Source organism: Danio aesculapii, chromosome 5 (assembly GCF_903798145.1).
Source record: "Danio aesculapii chromosome 5, fDanAes4.1, whole genome shotgun sequence".
NCBI lineage: Eukaryota > Metazoa > Chordata > Actinopteri > Cypriniformes > Danionidae > Danio > Danio aesculapii.
The window spans coordinates 46,830,171-46,856,377 of NC_079439.1; the positions used below are offsets into that span (position 1 = coordinate 46,830,171).

Genomic DNA, 26,207 nt, shown 5'->3' on the forward strand with positions numbered 1-26,207 from the left:
ATTCAAGTCTAATGATAACAGGCTGTACCCGGTAAACAGAGCTCTTGCTGATTTCGTTGTTTGTCTAATATTAAGATAATTATAGTCATTTCGAAAGGGGTCAAACAAATCTTTATCTGAATAAAACCACAGTGTTTGTAGGCTGAGCATAATCTGTTCCTTCAGAAGAATTTACACAAACATTAACTCACTTCCCCGTCTTCTTCAGCTCATCGCCCACTGCGTGTCCCCCGCCGCCATGCCCACCACTGTGAGGAGTGTCTCCATTCATCTGTGTGCTGTCCCCTCCAGCATACATGTTCTTTCTGGACAGCATAACAAACAAATCCAGACACCAAATGTTATTAAATGGCCAAGTTATCTTATTAAAGACAGAACAGGGGAAAAATGATGACAAAAGACGCAATCAGAGGATTGTTTTTTAGCCTAAAAGTCCCCAGAATTATGTTAACTTAACAAAATAAGCTCATAGACTGGTAGTCCTCACAAATGTATTACTGTGTGGAATAAAATACAGTATAGAGTTGATAATATGTAACAATTGACCACAAAACCAGTCAAAAGTGTCAATTGCGAGATGTATACATCACTTAAAAGTTGAAAAAATAGGTTTCCCACTGGTTTGCTACACTGTAAAAGATGCCTGTACACTGTAAAAAAAAAACCTAATTTTACAGAAAATATCTCTAAATTTTTTACAGTATTTTTTTGTCATTTCAAATTAAATTCAAAACTTAGTAAAACGACAAACAATCTTTCTAAATTAACAGTTTGACTGTCATTTTAGGTACTTTATCATTAAAAACAAATTACTGACGTTTTTGTTTTTTATACAAGGAAATTACAGTATTATTTATACAGTATTTTTTCTGTTATTTTAAATTATATTCAAAAGTCCGTAAAAATTACAAACAATATTTGTAAATTAACAGCTTGACTGTTATTTTATGTACTATAAAATTAATGACAAATTACAGGAATTTTCCTGTTTTATACAATATAATTGCCGTATTATTTAGTGTTTTTTCCAGTTTTTTTGAAGTACATTTAAAATTACGTAAAATTAAAGTAATAATTTGTAATTATTTGCTCTGTAAAAAAATTTTTAAATCTTAAAAAAAAGGTCAAATGACTGGCAGCTACGGCTGCCAAACAAAAACCATAAAATTATGGTAAAATTTCTTTGTTGAAATAAAGTGCAAAAAATAATAAATCTACAGATATTTTCATTAAAATGTTTACAGAAAAACACAGTTATTTTACAGACTTTTCCTAGATTATTACGATCAAATCCGTTCAATAAATAAAAGATAAATTCCGCTCACATGCACCTGTGCCGCATTCCGCTAATTGCACACACACAGTCGGAGGATCGTTATGAACTGATTACATGGACTTTAAAAGCAGCACAGACGCACGCACCAATTGCTAAGTCTTGTTATGCTGTTACTGTGAACATTATGATGCGGTTCTTTCTTTTGCTGTGCTTTGTTTGTTAATTGTTTATGTGGTTTGCTGCTTGGACTGACCATTTGGCTGTTATTTGACCATGACTCTGGATTCCCTGCATACATCGGTTTGCCCCTGTGTTGATTGTTGCTTGTCTGACCATCTCTGTGTAATAAACCTGCATTTGGATCTGCACTACTTTGTCAGCATCCCCTTCACATTACAGTTCCATTTCATTTAAGATTTGTAACTGAATTATTCCATATAACTTGAACATCTACATGTTTTACATAAACTATTCAATAAAATGCAACAACTGTAATAAAGTTGTGAGAATTTTAATCAGTTGTATCTCGTTTGTTGTTTTTCCAGATGTTTTTGATCCAAAATAAAACTGTTAAATTACGACCACGAGCATGTCTTGGCATTTTATTAAAGGTGTTTAATTGTTATGGTTGAGAGATAAAATTCTTTTAAATAACATTTTTTCTCTTGAAATTTTAGTGCAGTCACTTTATTGATGGTGTTGGATCATAAAAATCTAGGAAAAGTTTGTGAAATAACAGTGTTTCTCTGTAAAACTCTTAGTGTGTAACTTTTATTGAACGGATTTGATCGTAATAATCTAGGAAAAGTCTGTAAAATAACAGTGTTTTTCTGTAAACATTTTAATGAAAATATCTGTAGATTTATTATTTTTTGCACTTTATTTCAATAAAGAAATTTTACCGTAATATTATGGTTTTTGTTTGGCAGCCGTAGCTGCCAGTCATTTGACCTTTTTTTTACGATATTTTTTTTTACAGTGTAGTTTTCACGGTAAAAGAATGTAAAAGCGAAGGTAAGGTACGAAGTGAAGGTAAAAAACTGTAAATTATAAAACATGAAATTACAGTTAAATTAACAGTTAAATAGTGTTAATGTACTGGTACTGGTACTTTTTACATTATTGTTTTGCTAAGATTACATTATTTTAGCATAAAATCCCTTAAAACAACAGTAAAGTACAAAGAAACACTTTAAAGAAAGTTACTGTATTTTCTACAGATGCACATGTTTTTAGAGGTTTTCACCTTTATTGATAGGACAGTGGAGATTCACAGACAGGAAAGTGTTGGGAGCAGAGAAAGGGGAAGGATCGGCAAAGGACTTCGAGCCGGGAATCAAACTTGGGTCACCGAGACCACCTGGGTGCTATGTGTCGACGCACTAACCACCCCTTGTTTTTTAACAGTAAATCACATTTATAATTTCAGCAGGTATATGTGTTATTCAGGCATGTAATAATGATTACTTTGTGTGTTAATAAATGCTTTATAACCACAACTTCATGCAGTTTTGGGTCCTAATCTAAAGTGAGGACTATTTATAAATGACATTGCCATTATTATATACCTGAATAATAATATATAAATGTTGATTTGAATAGTTTATTAATCATTTACTAATTCATTCTGAATGATCTCTTTAAAAAACACCAACTACTCTTAAATACAAAAGGTTTGTAAATCTTGCAATTCTTCATTAAGTAATGAAAAATTTATCTGTAACAAAATATGAAAATGCAATCATTAAGCATATTATAAATGTGCTTATAAGTAGGCGAACACGGAATCTGCATGTGTAAAAAGCTTCATATTTCCAGATTTTTAGTCCATCGAGTCGATTTATTTACTTGTGTAAATGTGTGCAATTTTATATTTATTCAGTTTTTAAATTAATTTCAGTAACAAAATTGACTAATATGAAAATGTTCATTTTACCTACTAACTATACAGTTTGTTAAGTAATATTTTCTGTCTTTTAGTAGAGATATTATATGATAGACTTGCTTTGTTTTCCAAATAATTATTAAGTTTTTAGTTGTGATATTCCCAAAATCATTCCGCATAAATCCACAGATTTTTTACACAATTTTCCAAAGAAATAGCCAAAAATGTCCACAGATTCTGTCTGGTCCTACTTCTAAGTCAAGAATAGTGTATTTGCAGCAGCATTTATAAAATGCTTACTAATGCCTTATAATGTAAACTATTTGCTTATGCTTAATAAATGATTTGTAGTGTGTAGGTATTATGAAGTGTTACCCATTTATTTGTTTTTTTTTTATTATGGGACAGGTTTTTTGTGTCTGAGATTACAAAACTTTGTATTCTCATACTTTTGCTATTGATTTCTGTTAAAGACCGTAAAAACAAAAAAATGTTTCATCTGCTATAAGAAGCCAATCAGTCTTTACTGTTGTTTTAAGGAGACCAGCAATGGATTTGTTGCACTCCAGTTAAATAAAAGTTTCAAAGTCAATTTGACATTACTGTTTATTAATGTTATTTACCCTCCAATTTTATACCGTATCTTTTAAAGTTATTATATGTATACTGTAAACTAAACATTTGTACTGTATTTTTAACGGTAGATTTGTCAACCCCAGCTGCCAGTTTTTACTGTGAATTTTACAGTTCTCTTAATAATACCGTGAACTGAAAAACATCTGTACCTTATTTTTAATGGTCGATTTCTGTCAACTACAGCTTACAGTTATTTTCCTGTAAATTTTACGGTTATTGCTACTGTAAACTGAAAATATTCTACTTTATTTTTTATGGTAAATTTCTGGCAACCACAGCTGCCATTTTTTTTACCATAAATTTTACGGGGGTTTCTTTTACAGTGTAGGATAGGTCAGGTTGAAATACTTAGAAAATCAGATTTAAAGTCGTCCAAATTAAGCTCTTAACAATGCATATTAAATTACTAACCGAAAGTTTTATTTTTATACATTTACAGTATAATATACACAAAATATCTTGATGGAACATCAGCTTTACTTAATATTCTAATGATTTGACCCATACAATGTATTTTTTGCTATTGCATTAAATAAACACCGGCATACCTTGAGACGTATATATCATGTTAATCTTTAAAGTATATTGATTACAATCAAAGTGCCCTAATATGGAAATATGGTAATCATTATATCATCCATATAGAATGACGCTAATTCAAGAGAATAAATGAAAAGGAATGATAGATAAAGAGGCAGAACTGGAGATAAACTGATAAAATGATCAGACAACAGATGAAGTGATAAATCAAAGAATAACAGATATATGTCAGATAGAATGACTGAATGATAAACAGGATGCCAATAGATACAATGGAAAAACTGCTATTTTATCTAAGCAGACAAGCAGAGAGACAGACAGACAGAATGATATGATAGCAGAGCAAAAGAACAATGGAACAACAGACAGGCTACAGACAGAGATAGAATGACAGAACAATAGAGCAAAGGAGTGATGGAACAACAGAAAGACTACAGACAGACTGACAGAAAGACAAAAACAGAAAGACAGTGAGAGAATTATAGACATAGGCAGACAGATAAACAAGTAGTAAGAAAGACACATACACGGACAGTAAGACAGACAAAAACAAAAAGACAGAATGATAAAATGAGTTATGCCATTTGATGATAGAATGAGCAACAGATGCTAAGACAGACTACAGTCACTGAAAGACAGAAAGAAAGACAGGCAGACAGACAGATTGATAAAATGATAGATGGAGCAAAATAACAACAGATGTTAGGACAGACTGATGGACAGAAAGAAAAAAGACAGACATACATACAGTAAGATAAGCATAAACAAGAAAACAGACAGTGATAGGATAATAGACTGAGCCGAAGAGCAAAAGAACGGCATAGAGAGACAGATAAACATGTAGAAAGACTGATAAACAGACAGTAAGACAAAAAGAAAGAAGTTTTAAGTTTGCTTATTTATTGCCACATCAGCCACTTATGGCTATTTCATGGCAAGACCACTATAGATAAATACAGAGAGACAGACAGAATGATAGAACAATATATACAGCAAAACAGCAACAGAACAACAAACTACAGATAGATAGATAGATGGATGGATGGATGGATGGATGGATGGATGGATGGATGGATGGATGGATGGATGGATGGATGGATGGATGGATGGATGGATGGATGGATAGCTGGATGGATGGATGGATGGATGGATGGATAGATAGATAGATGGATAGATGGATAGATGGATGGATGGATGGATGGATGGATGGATGGATAGATAGATAGATAGATAGATAGATAGATAGATAGATAGATAGATAGATAGATAGATAGATAGATAGATAGATAGATAGATAGATAGATAGATAGATAGATAGATAGATAGATAGATAGATAGATAGATAGACAGCTAGATAGATAATAAACGAAGAACTTCGACTGTTGTTTACACACAACAGCCCCTGACTGCGTGTATGTGTGTGTTGTGTTGTATTGTGTACACTGTATGTTATGCTGGTGTGAGTGTGGGCTGTGGGCTGCCGTATTGTATGCTGCTACATATTGAGGTGGCAGTAAGTGGTTGCAGCCTGCTGTCATTTCACCTCAAGCCAAAGAGAGATGACGCACTTCATCTAATTAATTTGCTGCTTTGCTCCTCCACAATGAATGAATGAATGAATGAATGAATGAATGAATGACCTGGCCAGCTGACCTTTGAAACTACTTCTTACTATATCTTACTATATTACAGCTTAAGTCTTAAAGGGAAAGCTCACCTCAAACAATGAACATATACTCTGTTTACTCACTCTGAAGTGGTTTCAAACCTTGATGAGATAATTTCTTCTGATAACACAAAAGAAGATATTTTGAAAAAAGCTGAAAACCTGTAACCACTTACTTCCATAGTAGGGAAAACAAATACTGTGGAAGTAAGTGGTTACAGGTTTTCGGCTTTCTTCAGAATATCTTCTTTTGTGTTTAACAGAGGAAAGAAAGTCAAACAGGTTTAAACAAATGAAGGGAGAGTAAATGATGGCAGAATTTCATTTTTGGTTGAACTATCCCTTTAAATGTTTTGGCTACTCATAAAGAAGATACATATTAACTACCTCTTATCTGAGGATGGCAGGGATTTTGGAGGCTCTATCCTGATGGCAGGGTCCCATTCTCCGGGAGGGAGGACGATGACCTCATCCAAGAACTCATCAATGCCAGCGAGGAGATCTTGTCTGTCCTTGGCTTTATACGCAATTTCATGGAAGACCTTGATGAGAGAACTGTGATTACTGGCTAACTCACATGACTATCAAAGCACAATCCTTTTTTCAAAAATTACACACACAGACTACAATCAGGAACCAGTTCATATTTGTAATGAAATTAAATGTGTAGTTTTGGTCTGGATTGATTAGATGAGTAGCATTTGACCCTGACTTTAAACCAGTTAAGATTGATGGGAGATTTCAAGTTTGGTATAGGCTTGGCATCACTACTTTTATTTTATTTTTTTATTATTATTTTAGGGATTTTCACCTTTATTGATAGGACAGTGGAGATTCACAGACAGGAAAGTGTTGGGAGCAGAGAGAGGGGAAGAATCAGCATAGGACCTCGAGCCAGGAATCGAACTCGGGTCGCCGCGAGCACCTTGGTGCTATATGTCGGCGCACTTAACCACTAGGCTATTGGCGCCAACCACTACTTTTAGTTTAATTTCCTCAAATGGGGAAGTAGATAGTTTTCAGAAAATCTCAGATATGTATGGTCTAGACAAAAGTGATTTCTTTAAAAACCTGCAAACCAGGACCTAAATTAATAGTGAGATTAGATGTTTGGACAACCACACCCCAACTTAATTGATTTAGTTATTGACATCTATAAGACCAAAGACAGTAGGACTGTTTCAAAATTGTTTTATTTCATCCAATCCACCAAGGAACACTCAACAAATGACAGCAGACTAAAATGGGAGCGAGGATCCAACCTTATCTCAGAAAAAGATTGGTTGAATATCTGCTCAGTACAGGCCACCTCTTCCAGCTCTGCTATGTTGCGAGATTTTTGCTGGAGGAATCTTACCGGATACTTTATAACCCACAAGTTAGCATGCATGCAAACACGGGAGAAGGACAGGGGACAGTGCTGGAGGAAATGTGGAGAAGACTTAGAAAGCAAGCCACTTTCACATATTTTGGAGTTGCCCAGCCATTCAGGTATACTGGCAGGATGTAATGCAAGTAATACAAAAGATTTTTGGTGATGGTGTGGACTTCTCTTTTACAACAATTTAACTGGGAAATATTGCAACCAACTTAAGGGTAAAAGACAAGTATTTTTTTTAAATACTTCAAGCAACCAGTAAGGAAACTCAAAAGTGGCTACAACTCGAACCCCCTACAAAATCTGAATGGTTGGATATCGTATCCAATGTTCAAAATATGGAGAGGATGACTTTTTCTTTAAAACTACAGTTGGACAAATACCTGCAATGTTGGGAGAAATGGGTTGTACTTATCCCTTTAAACAGTGTAATCTGATTTTAATATGTGTTTGTTAATGTGACCTGTAAGGAAATATATGACCAGTCAACTGTTCATTTAAGTTCTGATGTGTTATTGTATTTTTAAATGTTTTTTTATCTATTATTTATTATTTGTATTTTTTTTCCATTTCCATTTTCCTTCTCTTCCTTAAAAAAGAGAAATAAAATATTTTAAAAAGTGTAGTTTTGCACATCTAAAATCAAATAAATTGATTTAAATAAAGAGAAAAAATTTGTCTTCGCTGGTTTACCAAGTTCTTTAAAAATCTGTTTTAAAAGAATGATTCAATTGCAAAACCAGATGTCACAAGTAGTATTTAATAAACACTCAATGCATCAATAGGAGTCACAGGTATTAATTAAGCATTTCCTGATGCTTGTTCATCTTCCATAATGATGATTACCATTGACTTGCATCATGAATCACCAATGACGACAATCCCATCTAAACATGTCACAATCATAATCAATAAATCAGTTTTTTTTAGGTGCTTATTTGTATAATAATTCCAGAGGTTTTAAAACATATTGCCAGACAATGATTGATATGAGAAAAAAAACTTAGAAATAAATATTTTTGCAACATCATTTGATAAAGAATTTATAATACTGCATTTACACCACAGTGTAAATGCAGTATTATAAATTCTTTATCAAATGATGTTGCAAAAATATTTATTTCTAAGTTTTTTTTCTCATATCAATCATTGTCTGGCAATATGTTTTAAAACCTCTGGAATTATTATACAAATAAGCACCTAAAAAAAACTGATTTATTGATTATGATTGTATTTTAAAAATGTATAACTTTGTTTAGTTGGGATAACATCATTCAGTTTAATATGGTTGTGTAGTTTATAAGACTATGCATGTTTTAGCTCCTCAATGTAAACACATGCTTGACGTCTGTGACCATTACGCTCATGCCTCACATCTTCTTGAAGTGCTGCACACACAAGTGCCGCATTTTTTTTGATTGCGTTAAAAACACTTTGGACTCTATTTTACCATTCTAAGCACAATCTAAGGGAATGTTTAATCCACTTTTGCTATTTTAAGGATGGAAAAAAGATCTGGCACCAGAGCATGGTCTAAAAGAGTTGTCCTCATTTTCTTAAGGAGTTGTCTGTTAGCAGGTGTGTTTTAAGCATAATGGCATTAAACAAATCAGTCTCATCTCCCATTCCCTTTTAGATTCAGTTGCATCACGCCGTGGCGCATTTGCTATTTACACGGCTGACTTTGTAAGAGAAAAAACTGAATGCTTCACTAGCGAGAAAACAGTTAAAGTCCATCTTTGCAAGGATAAAGACCATCCAAATGTATGTTCTTCCCAGATAACAACCACTTAAACAAATAGCACAGGCTCATCCAGGTACTTCGTATCATCCTGACTTTCAGTGAATGTGTTAACGTCCATACTTATATGCTTCATATATAAATATAATAAGACTGAATAGTACATAGGTTGATGTATGCTGCATTACAGCTCAAAACAATGTTATGTTTCTATTTTTTACATTTTGTTGTAAAAAAAAATCGATGTAATAAGAGGGATTAAGTAGATTCAGACGGTTGCTATAGTAGCCTTCAAGCATAAACAACAGCCCCCCGCTTTATGTTGAGCCTGTTTGCTTTATTCTTTGAAAACAACTGCCTGGATACTTTATCGCTTACGCTTACATAGAAAATGGCAAAAGATTTACCGATAAAAGCTAGCCTTTGAGCTAATTTGGATACGTTTACATTTTTGAGTAAATGTTAATTTACGTACACCGTAATTGTGAAATCAAATAAACTTTAGCCTTCTAAAACAGGATTTGTGACTGATTTCTGCTGCCATGTAATTGAAATAAAAACCTTACAATGAAAAGTAGCTGTGTGTATACCTCATCTGACATCAGGGTGGCAATTGCTCTACCGATTTCATGGTATGACTTGGCTTTGCCCTTGGGTCCAAGAAGAATGAACAGAAATCTGGTGAAAACGATAACAAAATATTATTATATGTATATATTTTTAACATTTCTTAAATAAAAGACTAAACTGAACATCCCTCCACCACAATTGTTACATTCCTGCTTGGCCTTGTGGAACGATACTGTACCTGGTGGGCACAGGCACTTCAGTCAGCGCCCCCAACATCACAGCCTGCTGAAGTCTCACAAAGGCCACAAACGGACTGTCTAGAAAGTCCACTTCTCCAACCAGAACATTGGAGGCTTCAGCATCTCTGGGCAGCTTCTTCATAAACTTGTTCTTGAGCTGGGGGCAAAAAAAGTATAGAAAGTATTTTAATGAAGCAACAGATGAAAACAAATCAAACTCCAACACATGACCTCATTTAAAAAATCTTGCCCTGCTGGCCTTTCATGCCAAGACATTCTAACAGCCATCTAATGAAAACTGTCCATCTAATGAAAATTACAAAGATTGGTAGATGTACATGGGATGGTGTTCAGTGAAGGCCTACTGTGACTCCTGCATTCTTTTGCTTTTAACTCAGAGAAACCAGTAGTAACCTGTACAAAGATCAGTTCATTTGTTTTATTTATATGGGTTGTTTTTGTTCCTACCAATGATAAAGTGAAGGCCAACTTCAAAGGCAGTGGCATCTTCCAGCTCAGTCTCTGAGGTCGTGCCAAATGTGAAATTTGCAAGCCAGAGATAATTAGTACACCCTGCTCACATAACCATTTATTTCAACTGATGCCTCCAAGGTCACTCATTGTGAAAATATGCTTTTAGTTATTAAAACGTGCAATGGCTCAAACATATTATTAATATAATGTACTTTTATATATTTATCACTAACAATAATTTAACTCTCAATATTCTTTAAACAGACTAGCAATTCAGAAATCCTAGACATGTCAATTGTGAAGCTCATGAATCAGATCTGACAGCTCTGCTGATTAACCTGAACATGGGGTTACAATGTCAGTCAATTAATAAACCAGAGTCCCAGTAATTCCACCAGTACATAAACAATAACATTCTCACCTGAATGTCTTATTTAACAGCAAAGTAAGCAGTTTCGTTAACCATTGACAAAAGAGCACCTTTCAGTGGCACAATGGAAAACATTTAACCTGAAGCACCTGAGCACATGATGGGACAAATCAGAGATCATCTTTTTTTCAAGGACTTTTTATTAGATTTTATCATAGCACAACCATCCTAACACTGATCATCAATGCATAGATGTCAAATAAATTATGCATATTCTGATGTATTATCATCTGCATTTGATGAACGGGATGACCTTGTCAGGTTTTAAAAAAAAAACTAATACTGGTTTTATAAGCATGGCAAGCTTTGGTTAACTCTGAAACTTTTTACATATTCCTGGAAAGCCTTGATGATGCCTTTTACAAAACTTTACATTTAAAAAAAAACATTTATGCACAGACAGCACAGTTAAAAGGGTTAGAAGGGTTTATAAGTGAGTGAACCTGAACCACTAAACTAGACATAAGTGTCATATATATGTCTGAACACTAAGGATAATATTTCACATACTATAAGGGCAATATATAGTTTTGATATAAAGTTGAAGTCAGAATTATTATCCCCCCTGAATTATTGTTCTTCCCCCCAAAATTTCTGTTTAACGGAGAGAAGATTTTTTTCAGCACATTTCTAAACATAATAGTTTTAATAGCTCATCTCTAATAACTGATTTATTTTATCTTTGCCTTGATGACAGTAAACAATATTTGACTAGATATTTTTCAAGGCACTTCAATAGAGCTTAAAGTGACATTTAAAGGCTTAACTAGGTTAATTAGGTTAACTAGGCAGATTAGGGTAATTAGGCAAGTTATTTTATAACGATGGTTTGTTCTATAATTCTATAATGTTCTATAGTTCTATAACTTCTATAGTTCTATAATGAACATTTCTTTGCTCTGTTAAACATAATTTGGGAAATATTTAAAAAATATTTAAAAAAATCAAAGGGGGGCTAATATTTCTGATTTCAACTGCAAATGTTTAAAAGTGTAGGACCCTTTTATGAAGCGGCAGGGGATCTAATAGAAGCCCCTCCACCTTTACTGACTGTAGATGATCAGAATCGTAGTTTTAATATTTTAAGTCATTAAAAAAACAGCAAGTCATACACTGTATTTCTGACTATTCCTACAAATATATCTGTGCTATAGACTAGAAAAAAGACTACAAAAAAAGGTTTTAAGGTCACACATTTACATATTTTTAAATAGCACCTGCTGTTTCAGCTTGTTATGATCGCTAATAAATAATAATAATAAAATAAAACTTGTCATGAATTACTATTTATTTTGCTTTAGAGTACAAATAACTCTATTTTTTTAAACATCTCTTTTTAATGTGGTTTGTTGAATATGGTACACAGTGAAACAGTTTTGATACATTTTCAGTAAATTATGACTTCTTTAGCTATTAGATTTTTAGGTTTACTTAGCTATCGTTCATTTTAAAAAGAGAGACAAATATGTCAGCCCAATGTCATGTTCCCTCCTTCATGGAAATAACCTTTCAAAAACTCAATAAATTCTTAATAATCTTGCAGTTAAGAAAACAAAAAGTACCGCAGAGCAGCAAAGATTATCTTAACCATGAATGAAACAAAAACAAGTGAGGAAGTGATAGCCATAAACGGGGAGTAGTGATGTTACTACCCAGAGAGCAGATTGCAGACAGCATTACCAGAAGAGCGTAAAGGGATGATTAAAGTATTAGAAGGACACACCTTAAGCAACCCGTAGTGTTTTTCCTCAAGCCTTAAATCAGTGTTTATCACTGAGTTGTTCAACTGAAAAGTCAAAAAAGGGTTGACATATTCTATTAATGCAATTATTTCAATATTTTTATGCATTTCGTGTGTTTAAAGTTTACTAGCATCAAACAATCCATTCAATAAAACTCTATTAATGTTCCTGACAGGTATAGTTTGAAGAGCAGTTTTATCTCTGGATAACTTCCACTGCTTGAACATCTACTGGTAAATCAATACAATCCACATTCTGTACTCAAGCCATGTATCAGATGACCTGCAATTACATGTCAAATAACTGTCAGAGTATGTAAAATATCTGCTGGACAATCAAAAAATAAAGTGTTAGCAGATATTAAGCAGAAAGTCTACCAATGCACTATGTAGTTTTACATATAGTAGTCAACAAAGAGTCCAAAATGAACCACCACATTTAAGTGCTTCTATTTTGTCAAGGCTTGGAAAAATTCTAATGCATTCATTCAACGGCCTAAAGGGGGCGCTTGGTCAGAAGAATAAATCAGGGTGTTCTTGCCCTACATTACAGAAACAACCCATAGGGCTTTAAAAAAATCATGAAGTGGATATTAAGTTTGCTCCATTTAAAATAGCAATTATTACATAAAAAAATATTAATTATACACAAGGGAAAATAAGTCTAAGCCACCATATCAAATCACTTAGAGATACTCATTCATGTTCCTTAGCTTTCCATTAATTTCCAGATTCAGTGAACGTCGAATCTCAGAAAGCAAGAATTACGTCACCAAAAAAAAAAAAAAAAAAAAGTGTGACAAGCCATGAGACTTTCACACAAAGCTGAACCACCCTTCAATCTACACTTACTCTGTTCCAATCTGTCCATGTCTCTGGGCCATCTCACACTACAGCAGACTCTCAATCCCCATCAGTGCCAAAAAAAGAGGGCAAGGGGCATCACCTCAGTGTCAGTGAACAGCTGATGCCCTCCACTAATCACATAAACACTGCTGTTTTCTGTGCACAGCAGCACAGAAACATTGTCAAAAATTTGCCAGCTCTTTCCCATTTTGCTGCACTCAGCAAGAAGGGAAGGCATGGATTCTCACGTAATTAGGACCGATTCGTCAATTCCTCTGAGGTGAACTTCTGTGAAGCGAGTTAATTTTTATGGTTTGTCACAGATTGACACCGGCTTCATGACCTCCTGCTGCTTCCTCAGCGAGAGTACAACCTCCCATTAGGACTAGAAATGTCTGCAACTCTCACCAGCTCTGTCTTTGTGTTACACACTTCACTGTCAATCCATGTTTGGGCTGCACGAAAAAAAAAGTGATATTTTGTTCTTCTGCGATATACTGTATATTGTATGGTATGAATACAATTTCAACAGACATCCTGAATAGCTCTGTTTGGAAAGAATTCATAATTTATTTTGATTGGGATGATTTTATAAGGGAATACGTCACAGGATCTCTGCTCTTAATTAAACAGCAGATTGAAGGACTTTCAAGAACTTTTTAAATCACTATTATTTTTAAAGTCCTTACTGTACTTAATATTTCACTTATGCTTAAAGGTGCAGTGGGTGATTGTCTTCAGAAACATTTTTGTTGTGCTGGTTGAAAGTCTCTTCACATTCCAATAGTACTGATTAAAGTAAATGATCTAAATTTATTTATATGTATTTTTATATTCTAGGTAAGGCATGAGAGTTCATTAAATTAAAATTAGTCAGGTCGATAATTCCCATAATTCTGATAAGTAGCCCAAACTGTCTGTCAACAAATGGAGATTTGTACATCTGCGCAGCCATTTACGCAGATCCGCCATTTACGCATGAACGTGTCACATTGAAGTTGACACGAGAGATTGAGTGAGAGCGGTAAAAACAAATGCTGAATCAAAACTTTAAAATCCTGAATCAATATTGGAGTTCTATTTTCACGCTGGAGGAAGGACGACACCATGGCTGAAGTATTTCTGTTAGACAGGTAATGTTATGTTTTAAAACTATTTTGGTCACACAAAGCTTATGTAGATTGTTTTGTTATGAATGGGTTATATGCACAGAAGTGTTGTTCAGCCACTGAAATCTCCTGGCAAAAGATTGATGTGACTATTTAAATTTTATAATGAACCTTTTACAGCATCAATAATGTAGATTTTTATTTAGTTCAACAACATAGCATCAGTAAATAGCGCTATTCTGCCTAGCCTGCTTTACTGAGCAGGTTTTATATTCACATTACATTGGTTCATTTTTGAACAATGACAGCCTGTGACGCGCTCCCTATATTGTTTAGCATGCTACTCTGAATATTCAGTCTGAAATAGCATGTAAGTATGGCTTAGTAATAAGTGTAATTCCTGCACGCTCCCAGCCAAGCACAAAGCATACAGTAGTAGCTTTAGGACAAAGGGTGAGAGAGAGTGAGACCAATGATCCTTGCAAGTGTTTTACTATACAACTCAAAACGTGCTAGATATAATACAGTTTTTCATTCAGAATTGTAGTATTATAAAGTACTGTGAAGTTTTCTAACTGGAGAATGACGTGATCTAGTGGGTCTCTGTCGTCTTTAATGTTCATGTTCGTGTTTCACGAACAGTAATTTGGCAAGTTATTGTATAATGATGGGTTGTTCTGTAGACTATAGAAAAAATATATAGCTTAAAGGGGCTAAAAATTTTGACCTTAAAATGGTTTATAAAACTGCTTTGATTCTAGCCAAAATAAAACAAATAAGACTTTCTCCAGAAGAAAAAAATATTATAAGACATACTGTGTAAATTTCCTTGCTCTGTTAGACATCATTTGGGAAATATTTTTAAAAAAAATTTAAATACAAAGGGGGGCTAATATTTCTGACCCTAACTGTATATCCGCATTAGTCACAATGGAAACACATTTACCTTCTTGTGTCAAAAAGAATGATTAGACTTGATTACTAGACAAACTAGTGGTCTGAACTCATCTCACGCATCTCAAATCTTGTTTTAATAATTTAAAGTCTATTTTTAAATATTACTTATTAATCTAAAATTACCTGCTTAGCAAGAATTTCATTGTACAGGGAAATGTGTTTCCTTACTGTGCACATGACAATAAACAAATTGAATTGAATAAACATTAAGCACCTGCTTCAAAGCACAAGATAGCATAACAGTTTATTATTGAATGTGTTGTCTAATACTCTGTTGAGCAACTTATTTACTAAGTGGGATAAGAGGGCAATGGGGTTTCCTAGCTTGCATAAACATTCATTTTTATTATTAGTATATCAAGCTAGTTTCCAAGAAGGTGTCAGATTTATTTTCTAGAACAGCCTGGATGTCAACAGTGCTTTAGTACTATGTTTTTATTCAACAGGTCTATATTACTATACTATATTACTGTACAATACTATATTACATATATAAATATGTTTTAACTCTTATCCACCATTACATAATGTTGGTGTTTTTAGTTTATTTGGTTCATATACATTTTTTTTACTTAACTATGTCTATGTTAGTGCTTCTTAATTATGCTTGGTTAGTTGTATTACTTTTGTATTGTTTTTTTAGGCGGGCAATTTTAACATCTGTTCAAAAGATGAAAAATAGCCTTTTGGCTAATTCTGGTTCAATTGCAGCAATCCTGATAAATGTGCACAGTTCCTGTCAAATAAACGAATAAATAAATAAATAGTTATGTTTCATTTTATATTTTCACTTTGGGCATTAAAATAAATTAGAACTTTGAATGGAAACATGACTATTGTGACTGCATTTATATAATATCTGTGTATATTAAACAAAACATCTGTAACTGCTTTTCAAAGCTGATCTTAATTTTGTATAAATAGAAGCATGTTGTTCTTCTCCCCCAAGGCTGCAATTATTTATTTCTTTAGGCTTAGTCCCTTATTTATTAGGGGTCGCCATATGAATACAATTTCAACAGACATCCTGAATAGCTCTGTTTGGAAAGAATTCATAATTTATTTTGATTGGGATGATTTTATAAGGGAATACGTCACAGGATCTCTGCTCTTAATTAAACAGCAGATTGAAGGACTTTCAAGAACTTTTTAAATCACTATTATTTTTAAAGTCCTTACTGTACTTAATATTTCACTTATGCTTAAAGGTGCAGTGGGTGATTGTCTTCAGAAACATTTTTGTTGTGCTGGTTGAAAGTCTCTTCACATTCCAATAGTACTGATTAAAGTAAATGATCTAAATTTATTTATATGTATTTTTATATTCTAGGTAAGGCATGAGAGTTCATTAAATTAAAATTAGTCAGGTCGATAATTCCCATAATTCTGATAAGTAGCCCAAACTGTCTGTCAACAAATGGAGATTTGTACATCTGCGCAGCCATTTACGCAGATCCGCCATTTACGCATGAACGTGTCACATTGAAGTTGACACGAGAGATTGAGTGAGAGCGGTAAAAACAAATGCTGAATCAAAACTTTAAAATCCTGAATCAATATTGGAGTTCTATTTTCACGCTGGAGGAAGGACGACACCATGGCTGAAGTATTTCTGTTAGACAGGTAATGTTATGTTTTAAAACTATTTTGGTCACACAAAGCTTATGTAGATTGTTTTGTTATGAATGGGTTATATGCACAGAAGTGTTGTTCAGCCACTGAAATCTCCTGGCAAAAGATTGATGTGACTATTTAAATTTTATAATGAACCTTTTACAGCATCAATAATGTAGATTTTTATTTAGTTCAACAACATAGCATCAGTAAATAGCGCTATTCTGCCTAGCCTGCTTTACTGAGCAGGTTTTATATTCACATTACATTGGTTCATTTTTGAACAATGACAGCCTGTGACGCGCTCCCTATATTGTTTAGCATGCTACTCTGAATATTCAGTCTGAAATAGCATGTAAGTATGGCTTAGTAATAAGTGTAATTCCTGCACGCTCCCAGCCAAGCACAAAGCATACAGTAGTAGCTTTAGGACAAAGGGTGAGAGAGAGTGAGACCAATGATCCTTGCAAGTGTTTTACTATACAACTCAAAACGTGCTAGATATAATACAGTTTTTCATTCAGAATTGTAGTATTATAAAGTACTGTGAAGTTTTCTAACTGGAGAATGACGTGATCTAGTGGGTCTCTGTCGTCTTTAATGTTCATGTTCGTGTTTCACGAACAGTAATTTGGCAAGTTATTGTATAATGATGGGTTGTTCTGTAGACTATAGAAAAAATATATAGCTTAAAGGGGCTAAAAATTTTGACCTTAAAATGGTTTATAAAACTGCTTTGATTCTAGCCAAAATAAAACAAATAAGACTTTCTCCAGAAGAAAAAAATATTATAAGACATACTGTGTAAATTTCCTTGCTCTGTTAGACATCATTTGGGAAATATTTTTAAAAAAAATTTAAATACAAAGGGGGGCTAATATTTCTGACCCTAACTGTATATCCGCATTAGTCACAATGGAAACACATTTACCTTCTTGTGTCAAAAAGAATGATTAGACTTGATTACTAGACAAACTAGTGGTCTGAACTCATCTCACGCATCTCAAATCTTGTTTTAATAATTTAAAGTCTATTTTTAAATATTACTTATTAATCTAAAATTACCTGCTTAGCAAGAATTTCATTGTACAGGGAAATGTGTTTCCTTACTGTGCACATGACAATAAACAAATTGAATTGAATAAACATTAAGCACCTGCTTCAAAGCACAAGATAGCATAACAGTTTATTATTGAATGTGTTGTCTAATACTCTGTTGAGCAACTTATTTACTAAGTGGGATAAGAGGGCAATGGGGTTTCCTAGCTTGCATAAACATTCATTTTTATTATTAGTATATCAAGCTAGTTTCCAAGAAGGTGTCAGATTTATTTTCTAGAACAGCCTGGATGTCAACAGTGCTTTAGTACTATGTTTTTATTCAACAGGTCTATATTACTATACTATATTACTGTACAATACTATATTACATATATAAATATGTTTTAACTCTTACCCACCATTACATAATGTTGGTGTTTTTAGTTTATTTGGTTCATATACATTTTTTTTACTTAACTATGTCTATGTTAGTGCTTCTTAATTATGCTTGGTTAGTTGTATTACTTTTGTATTGTTTTTTTAGGCGGGCAATTTTAACATCTGTTCAAAAGATGAAAAATAGCCTTTTGGCTAATTCTGGTTCAATTGCAGCAATCCTGATAAATGTGCACAGTTCCTGTCAAATAAACGAATAAATAAATAAATAGTTATGTTTCATTTTATATTTTCACTTTGGGCATTAAAATAAATTAGAACTTTGAATGGAAACATGACTATTGTGACTGCATTTATATAATATCTGTGTATATTAAACAAAACATCTGTAACTGCTTTTCAAAGCTGATCTTAATTTTGTATAAATAGAAGCATGTTGTTCTTCTCCCCCAAGGCTGCAATTATTTATTTCTTTAGGCTTAGTCCCTTATTTATTAGGGGTCGCCACCGCGGAATAAACTGCCAACTATTCCATCATATGTTTTACACGGTGAATGCCCCTCCAGCTGCAACCCAGGACTGGGAAACATCCATTTGCATTCACACACACACACACACACACACACACACATGCACGCACGCACGCACGCACACACACACACACATACATACATACACTAAGGTCAATTTAGTTTATTCAATTCACCTATACCACATTGAATCAGGAGAGCAGGCAGAAAGACGTGCACAAGATATTTAATGTGTGTGGCTACATCTTGTGTCCAATTTCAACTATTTTTGAGATATTTTTGAGGCTCTGTGGGCAGTTATTGGCTTTTTCTGATATTTTAATCTATTACCAGGGTATATGCAGTAATCCAAAAGATAATTTCAATACCTTTTTAAGGCATTTTAAAGACCTTCTCAGAATATTTTAAGACCTCATCGCTACTTCAATTTATAATCAGTATCAAACCTTTAACTTACATTTTCCCATTTTGCCGTCGCTCTATGGTTTCACTCCATGTGGAGAGCGTCACATCATCTTTCTGCGTTTGTCACAAATTACGTCACATCACCCAGATGGAGGAGCTTGACAGGATACGCCCCGGCCTGAACCAGTTACGTGGGTCGAGCAAGCAATTGTTGATATTAGAAGGAAAAAAAGTATATTTATGCTTTTTTTTTTTTTTGAGTCAAACACCTTGGACAACGCTTTAACAAAATTTAAAACATCGTAAAAACGCAATTAAGACTTTTTAATAAAAAATTTAATTCTCACAATCGTTTTATGAACTTTTAATATTTTTTAAGACCCCGCGGACACCCTGATGACTTTGAAAACTAGTGCAATTTTCATAGTTTACAAAAAAAACATTTTTTTGTAATTTTTGTTTTATTTTGGCTAGAATGAAAGCAGTTTTTATTTTTTTTTTACCATTTACCATTTTTTTACTATTAATTTTTAACCATTTTAAGGTGAAAATTATTAGGCCCTTTAAGCATTTTGTTTTGACTGTCTACAGAACAAACCATCATTATACAATAAGTTGCCTAATTACCCTAACCTGCCTAGTTAACCTTATTAACCTAGTTAAGCCTTTAAATGTCACTTTAAGCTGAATAGAAGTGTCTTGAAAAATATCTAGTCAAATATTATTTACTATTATCATGGCAAAGATAAAATAAATCAGTTATTAGAAATTAGTTATTAAAACTATTGTGTTTAGAAATGTGTTGAAAAAAATCTTTCTGTTAAACAGACATTGGGGGAAAAATAAACAACTTTAACTGTGTGTATATATATACAAGCTTTACAGCGTTTATCGGAAAAGGAAATATTTTGTAACATTATAAATGTCTTTACTGGCCCTTTTGGTAACTTTAAGACATCTTTCCTGAATAGAAGTATTAAAAATTGCAACATATACATATATCGAATCTTTTTTTTTTTCACATTTGGTGCATGTGTATACTGTATATCTTGAAACTACACTCACCTGGTCTTTCTCTGGCTTGTCTGAGATATCGTTCAGGCTGCTTGATGTCAGGTTGCGGTGTGCAGTGGTTGGGCTGCCTGAGCAAAATTAGTGAAAACATTGGTTAAGTGATACAGCCACAACTGAAATAATTACCAGTCACTAAATTTAAAAAAGAAAGGAAACATTTACAGAAAAACCCAAATGCAGAAACATCCAGAACATCTCACATGATAGATGATAGATAAAACCAATATGATAGATGATAGACAGAACCAATAGGAAACCAATGAGACTGACAACACTGTACAGAATATGAATACTTTTCACAAAATTCTTAATTTCCTGAAGTCCATGCATTTTATACTAAAATGATTCAAATTAGAAAAAGTGATGTGTCAAGCAAGAAAGGAACCTACTTTTAGAACCCAAATCATTGGCATCATGCTGTGAAAAGCATTTGCGGGAGAACAGGATCAGGAAAGTGAAGCAAAGTGTTCCCAATGACACAGAAAATCCATCAGGGCTATTACTGACCAGGGTTGTTTTGTTACTAAGATGTCAGTTTGATGCAGCCAACAGAAGAAAAACAAATGCTGCCAAATCATAAAAAAAAAATAAATAAATAAATAAAAAAAATAAATAAAATAAAATAAAATAAACTAGCCTGTGTGTGTATATACAAAATTATATCTTACATCCACCTTCATAAATCCTACATTATCTGATCAGGGCTGCTTATAATTAAATGTTATAGTCATGATGATATGATGATCTCCAGTGGAAAGTTTTACAGAAACAAGTCCAGAAGACTTTGGAACTGAAATCTATTAGGGCTGAAGATCAACATAATGGGAAAATCTAGATATGACTATTCATTACACAACACTCACTATGGGGATTACTACACATACATGGTCACAACAACAACAAAAGCTTTAGTAACATGGTTAAAATGTCATATCATATTTATACAATACATATTATCAAATTTTTCACCAAGGTATTGATTATTCAAGAATCCATAAACCTTCTTAAAATATTCATCCTGATATGACTCTTTTAAAAAGAGAATTCACCCAAAAAAAAAGACAATTCTGTCATTATTTACTCAGCCAAACAAATTCAAGTTTCTTTTTTCTGTTGAAAATCAAAGCAGATATTTTAAGTTATGTTGAAAGCTGATAGCCATTGACTATCATATATGTATGTTTTTAACTACTGTGTATGTCAATAGCTGAATTGAATGCGCATGAATTTTGAAAATGCGGATAAAAAAACATATGCGCATAACTGAGTTGGATAGATGTTTTATTCGATAAGAAAAGATGCGCATAAGCTACGATGGAAACACTTTTACCAAACAAATTCCAGTATGGGCATTAAAAAAGTCATGCGATTTTGTTATAAGAGATTATGTGATGATAAAAATGTGTGTAAATGGACAAAGCAGCAGGCTGAGCACATTGTAAAACATCCGAAATGTTGTTTTGGTCATTCTAAAACATCTTAACCGTTTCAGTATTAGTGTTATTATATTATTAATTATCTCCAGAACTGTCAAGAGCGTCTGTTCTCTGTGTCTCACACCTTCAAACGCCACGACGAATTCATTGTGTGTCTGCATTGTCTTCTGAGGCGCATGTCATTCATTAAATAAAGAAAAGATTGACGCAGCTTCTCCTACCACAGCAAATTCCATTTTTACTGTTCATATATGTTGCCAGTTAGTCAGGAAGCGACGATTTTGTTCCCTTTGAAACGCTGCTTTATTCGTATGTCTTATATGCAATATTCCAGTTTTGCTTATAAAGTTAACTCGCATTTTTAGATGGAAACATAGCTAATGGCTACCAGTTTCCAACATACTTCAAAATAGCTGGTGTTCAACAGAAAACAGGAAACTTATAAAAGTTTGAAACCATTTAAGGGTGTGTAATAACAGTGAACACGTTTTTTGGGGGTGAACTATCTTTTAAAATGACCATGTTATCGCCACTACATTACACACTGCATGGAATGAGAATCGACCCTGCTGAAACATCCAGGATTGCTGGTCTCCAACATAAGCTAATGTATTGAATACATGAGGCCGAAAGAGATACTGGCGGGTGGTTTGCTGGTCTCAAGAATATGATGTGAGAGTGCTGGCCAATATCGGCTCAGTTTTACATGACTATGCTAACATGGGATTGCAAACAGGCATACCGCGGTTTCAAGTCAAGGTTTTAAAATTTTCTAATATCGTTCCTAAGGCATGTGAAAGATTTTTTTTATTCATTACTTTTTTTTTGGGGGGGGGGGGGGGGGGGGGGCAAATTTATCTAAAGCAGAAAAGTTCTACAAAGATCTAAATTGTAAAGAAATCAGTGTTTTTGAAACTAATGAAGACAGCAAAAGTCAATGATTCATTTGAATTATTCAGCCTGACATGTTTACTGCTCCAAAATATTTTAAATGGTTCTCAAAGTAAAATATATTGTGTTCAAAAGTGGGGAAAAGGTCTTGCTTTTTACTCAGACAATTAAAAAAGAATATATCTTAATGCAATACTCACAATTCCATCAAACCATTATATTTTTATCCAAGGTTATCATACCCTCAGAATCTTGATCTGGCCCATGCCTAATTACAACTAACACAACTAACATGACTTCTTGTTGGATTTCTCAGCAGGGCACAACACATGCATTGGCAACTGGTAAGTTGGACTTACTAGGCCATCCCATGCTTGGACTTCCAGGGGCTCGCAAAACCTCCTCTGAGGTGCGAGTCGTTAGACAAGGCACTGAACTCTCAAGTGGATTACGTGCTTTTAGTGACGAGCGCAGCAGAAAGGGTAAAAGAAGGTAAGAAAGATGAAGAAAAAGACTGTTAAGGTGACAAGAGGTCATATCAGTGGTTTTAGCACAGTTTGTGGTAGAAGATGTGAGACTAGAGTATAATCTCACACACTGATAAAAAGTGGTTTGTATGCTGAATATACTGTAAGAAGTTCAATTGAATAATATTTATGGAATATTTAAACTGTCCATTGGACATCAATTAGAGTACTGATGAAATATTGTAAATCTTGCAACTGGAAAACAGCTGTTGTGGTGTTTATGTGAAGTATTAAGCTTCTTAAAGGAATAGTTTACCCAAAGACAGAAAATTCTGCCATCATTTACTCACTCTTTAATTTTCACAGACCTGTTTGATTTTCTCTCTTCTGCTAAACATGCAAGAAGATATTGTGAAGAATTTTGGAAACCTGACTTCCCATGCATTTGTTTTTCCCACTACAGATATCAACGGTTACTGGTTTCCAACCTTTTTCAAAATATCTTCTTTTGTGTTCAACCTTGATTTGATTGAGAGTAAATCATCAGTAAATTTTCATTATGGGATGAACTATCCCTTTAACTGAAGGCATGAATGAATATCTATGCCATAAAATCAATTGATCCTCTTGACCATGGTCTTATCTTGTATGCATTAAAACACTGTTCTCTGATCAGTATATCAAAGCTCACATTCTCAACAATGTAATGCAACAGCATAGTGTGTGTGCATCACTGAAAATTAAGACAGAAACATGACAAAACAAAAATTAAGGACTGGTAAGGAAGTTACTATTTAAAGACCCCATGAATTCTCTCTATGTCTACTGCTCTGCTTGTATTCTCCTAAAAATGCTTGACCAATCAAATGCTCTCTACATTGAGAATTTCACTCATTCAATACAGACTGTACACTGTAAAACCCAAAAAGTGAAGGTAACTCAAACCATTTGAGGAAACCGATTGCAACAAACCATTTAAGTTCAAAAACGAATCCCAATGAGTACTGTGAACTTAATCCATTTGAGTAAACGAAGCCATTTGAGCACAGTAAAACCCAATAAATGAAGAGAACTTAAACCAACTGAGTACTGTAAAACCCAATAAATTAAGGCAACTCAAACCGTTTGAGGAAACCAATTGCTACATAACATTTGAGTCAAAAAACTAAGAGTACTGTGAACGTACCCCATTTAAGTTGAAGTAATAAAGTATTTAATTAACTCATTACCTTCAACACTGAGTTCAAAACTCTTTTCAAATGAGTAAAATTAACTTTCAGTCAATTTTGAGGTAATGACACTAAATTCATTTGATAAAGTTGACTGTTGAGTTTTACAGTGTAGCGAACTAGTAGGTGGTAAAAAAGTTTGAAGTCTGTGAGATATTTTTTGCAAGAATTTCTTTAATTCTCAGCAAAGCTGCATTTATTTGATCATACAGTTTAAAAAAACTGTAATATTGTGAAATAGTATAACATCAGTTTTACTTGTGCACAAATTCTGTTTAGAAATAGCTTAAAAAATAAACATTTTACTGAATTTTGAGTGATGAAATGATTATGTCTAGTCATCAACTATATTTTTGTCCTGCTGTTTAAATTCAAGACTTGACGCAGGCTACACTTAAGATAAGATAAGCTAAACAAGTTTGCACTGACAAGTAAGTAAATACATATTTGGGAGATGTAACATTATAATGCAATGTTTTTAATCATATAGTAGGTTGTAATTTAATTGACTAAAATAGCCAATTGACAATAATGAACAATAATAATATACTGCATGTGATGTAGCCTATGATAGATGACAAACTCAAGAACATAGCATCACCTTATTATTTATAATTATTTAGTCTTATAATTTATAAAACGCTAGTGTTAAAACAATTACTCGGAATTTTAATTCATTTCGAAATGTATCAATTTCTTTAATGGAAAAGCAGAAATTTCAGCAGCCTGTGTGTGTTTACTTCTTTTGGTGTGTGTATAGTTTTCTTCAGTATCTCATGATCCTTCAGAAATTATTCTAATTTGCTGGTCAAAAAAAAATTCCCACTATTACAAAAACAGCTGTCCATAAATGTATTTTGTACATCTAATGAACAGAAAGTTAAAGAGAGTAGCATTTATTTGAAATCAAATTCATGCAACAATATATGTCATTACTGTCACTTTTCATCAATTAAATGAAGCCTTGCTGAATATAAGTATTCATTTTGGTTAAAAAAAATAGAAAGGTATTAATATGAGAAAAAGGTGATTTCATGGAGTCTTTAAAATGTGAACACAACTACTTATTAAAAAGCAATAACATACAGCTAAATCCTTAGTCATTAATAAATCAGTAAGTTAGTAACATTTATTAGAAACAAATTAGCAAAATACCAATTGAATTAAATCTATTAAAGGTGATGTAATTCTTCCAAAATAAAATCTGATCAATAAAATTACAATTATTTGGTTTGATTTTACCTCAATTATCTTTGAGAGTAAAACAAGAAAATCAAAACACAAGAATCAAAAGAGCAAAAGTATTTTTAACCAAATTAATAATCGTATTTTAAAAACTGTGGAGAGTTTCACTCCATATTTCTAAATATCACATAAAAGATGAAGGAAAAAGGAACAAGTAAAGTCTAAAAAAATAAAATAAAATCTGCACCAAACTGGCACCTGTATTACCATTATCCGGGGTGGAAAACAGCCTACTTGCACTGGAGACCGTTTTGCCAATGTCAGCTAAGGACCGAAGATTGGACTTCTTGGTCTGGTGGCGATGCTTCCTCAGCAAGGTGTACATGACCTTTTCTTTCAGGTCAGCTTTCAAGAGGCCGCTCTCAATCTGACTGTCAGTGATCATTTCTGA

The 26,207-nt window shown here is 33.4% G+C and overlaps 1 protein-coding gene across 2 annotated transcripts in view; it reads right to left on the reverse strand.

Moving 5' to 3' along the window:
- The window catches only part of slc4a4a (solute carrier family 4 member 4a), a 127,945-nt gene that overhangs the window by 42,593 nt on the left and 59,145 nt on the right, over positions 1 to 26,207 (reverse strand). Inside the window, exons 7-12 of one of the 2 annotated variants that reach the window (XM_056458362.1) lie at positions 26,024 to 26,203; positions 20,540 to 20,616; positions 9,931 to 10,088; positions 9,713 to 9,800; positions 6,391 to 6,545; positions 192 to 305 (exon numbers count right to left, since the gene is read on the reverse strand). In XM_056458362.1, coding sequence (XP_056314337.1) covers positions 192 to 305; positions 6,391 to 6,545; positions 9,713 to 9,800; positions 9,931 to 10,088; positions 20,540 to 20,616; positions 26,024 to 26,203 — 772 coding nt within the window. The remainder of the gene's footprint in view (positions 1 to 191; positions 306 to 6,390; positions 6,546 to 9,712; positions 9,801 to 9,930; positions 10,089 to 20,539; positions 20,617 to 26,023; positions 26,204 to 26,207) is intronic. The other variant, XM_056458363.1, reaches the window with a different exon arrangement.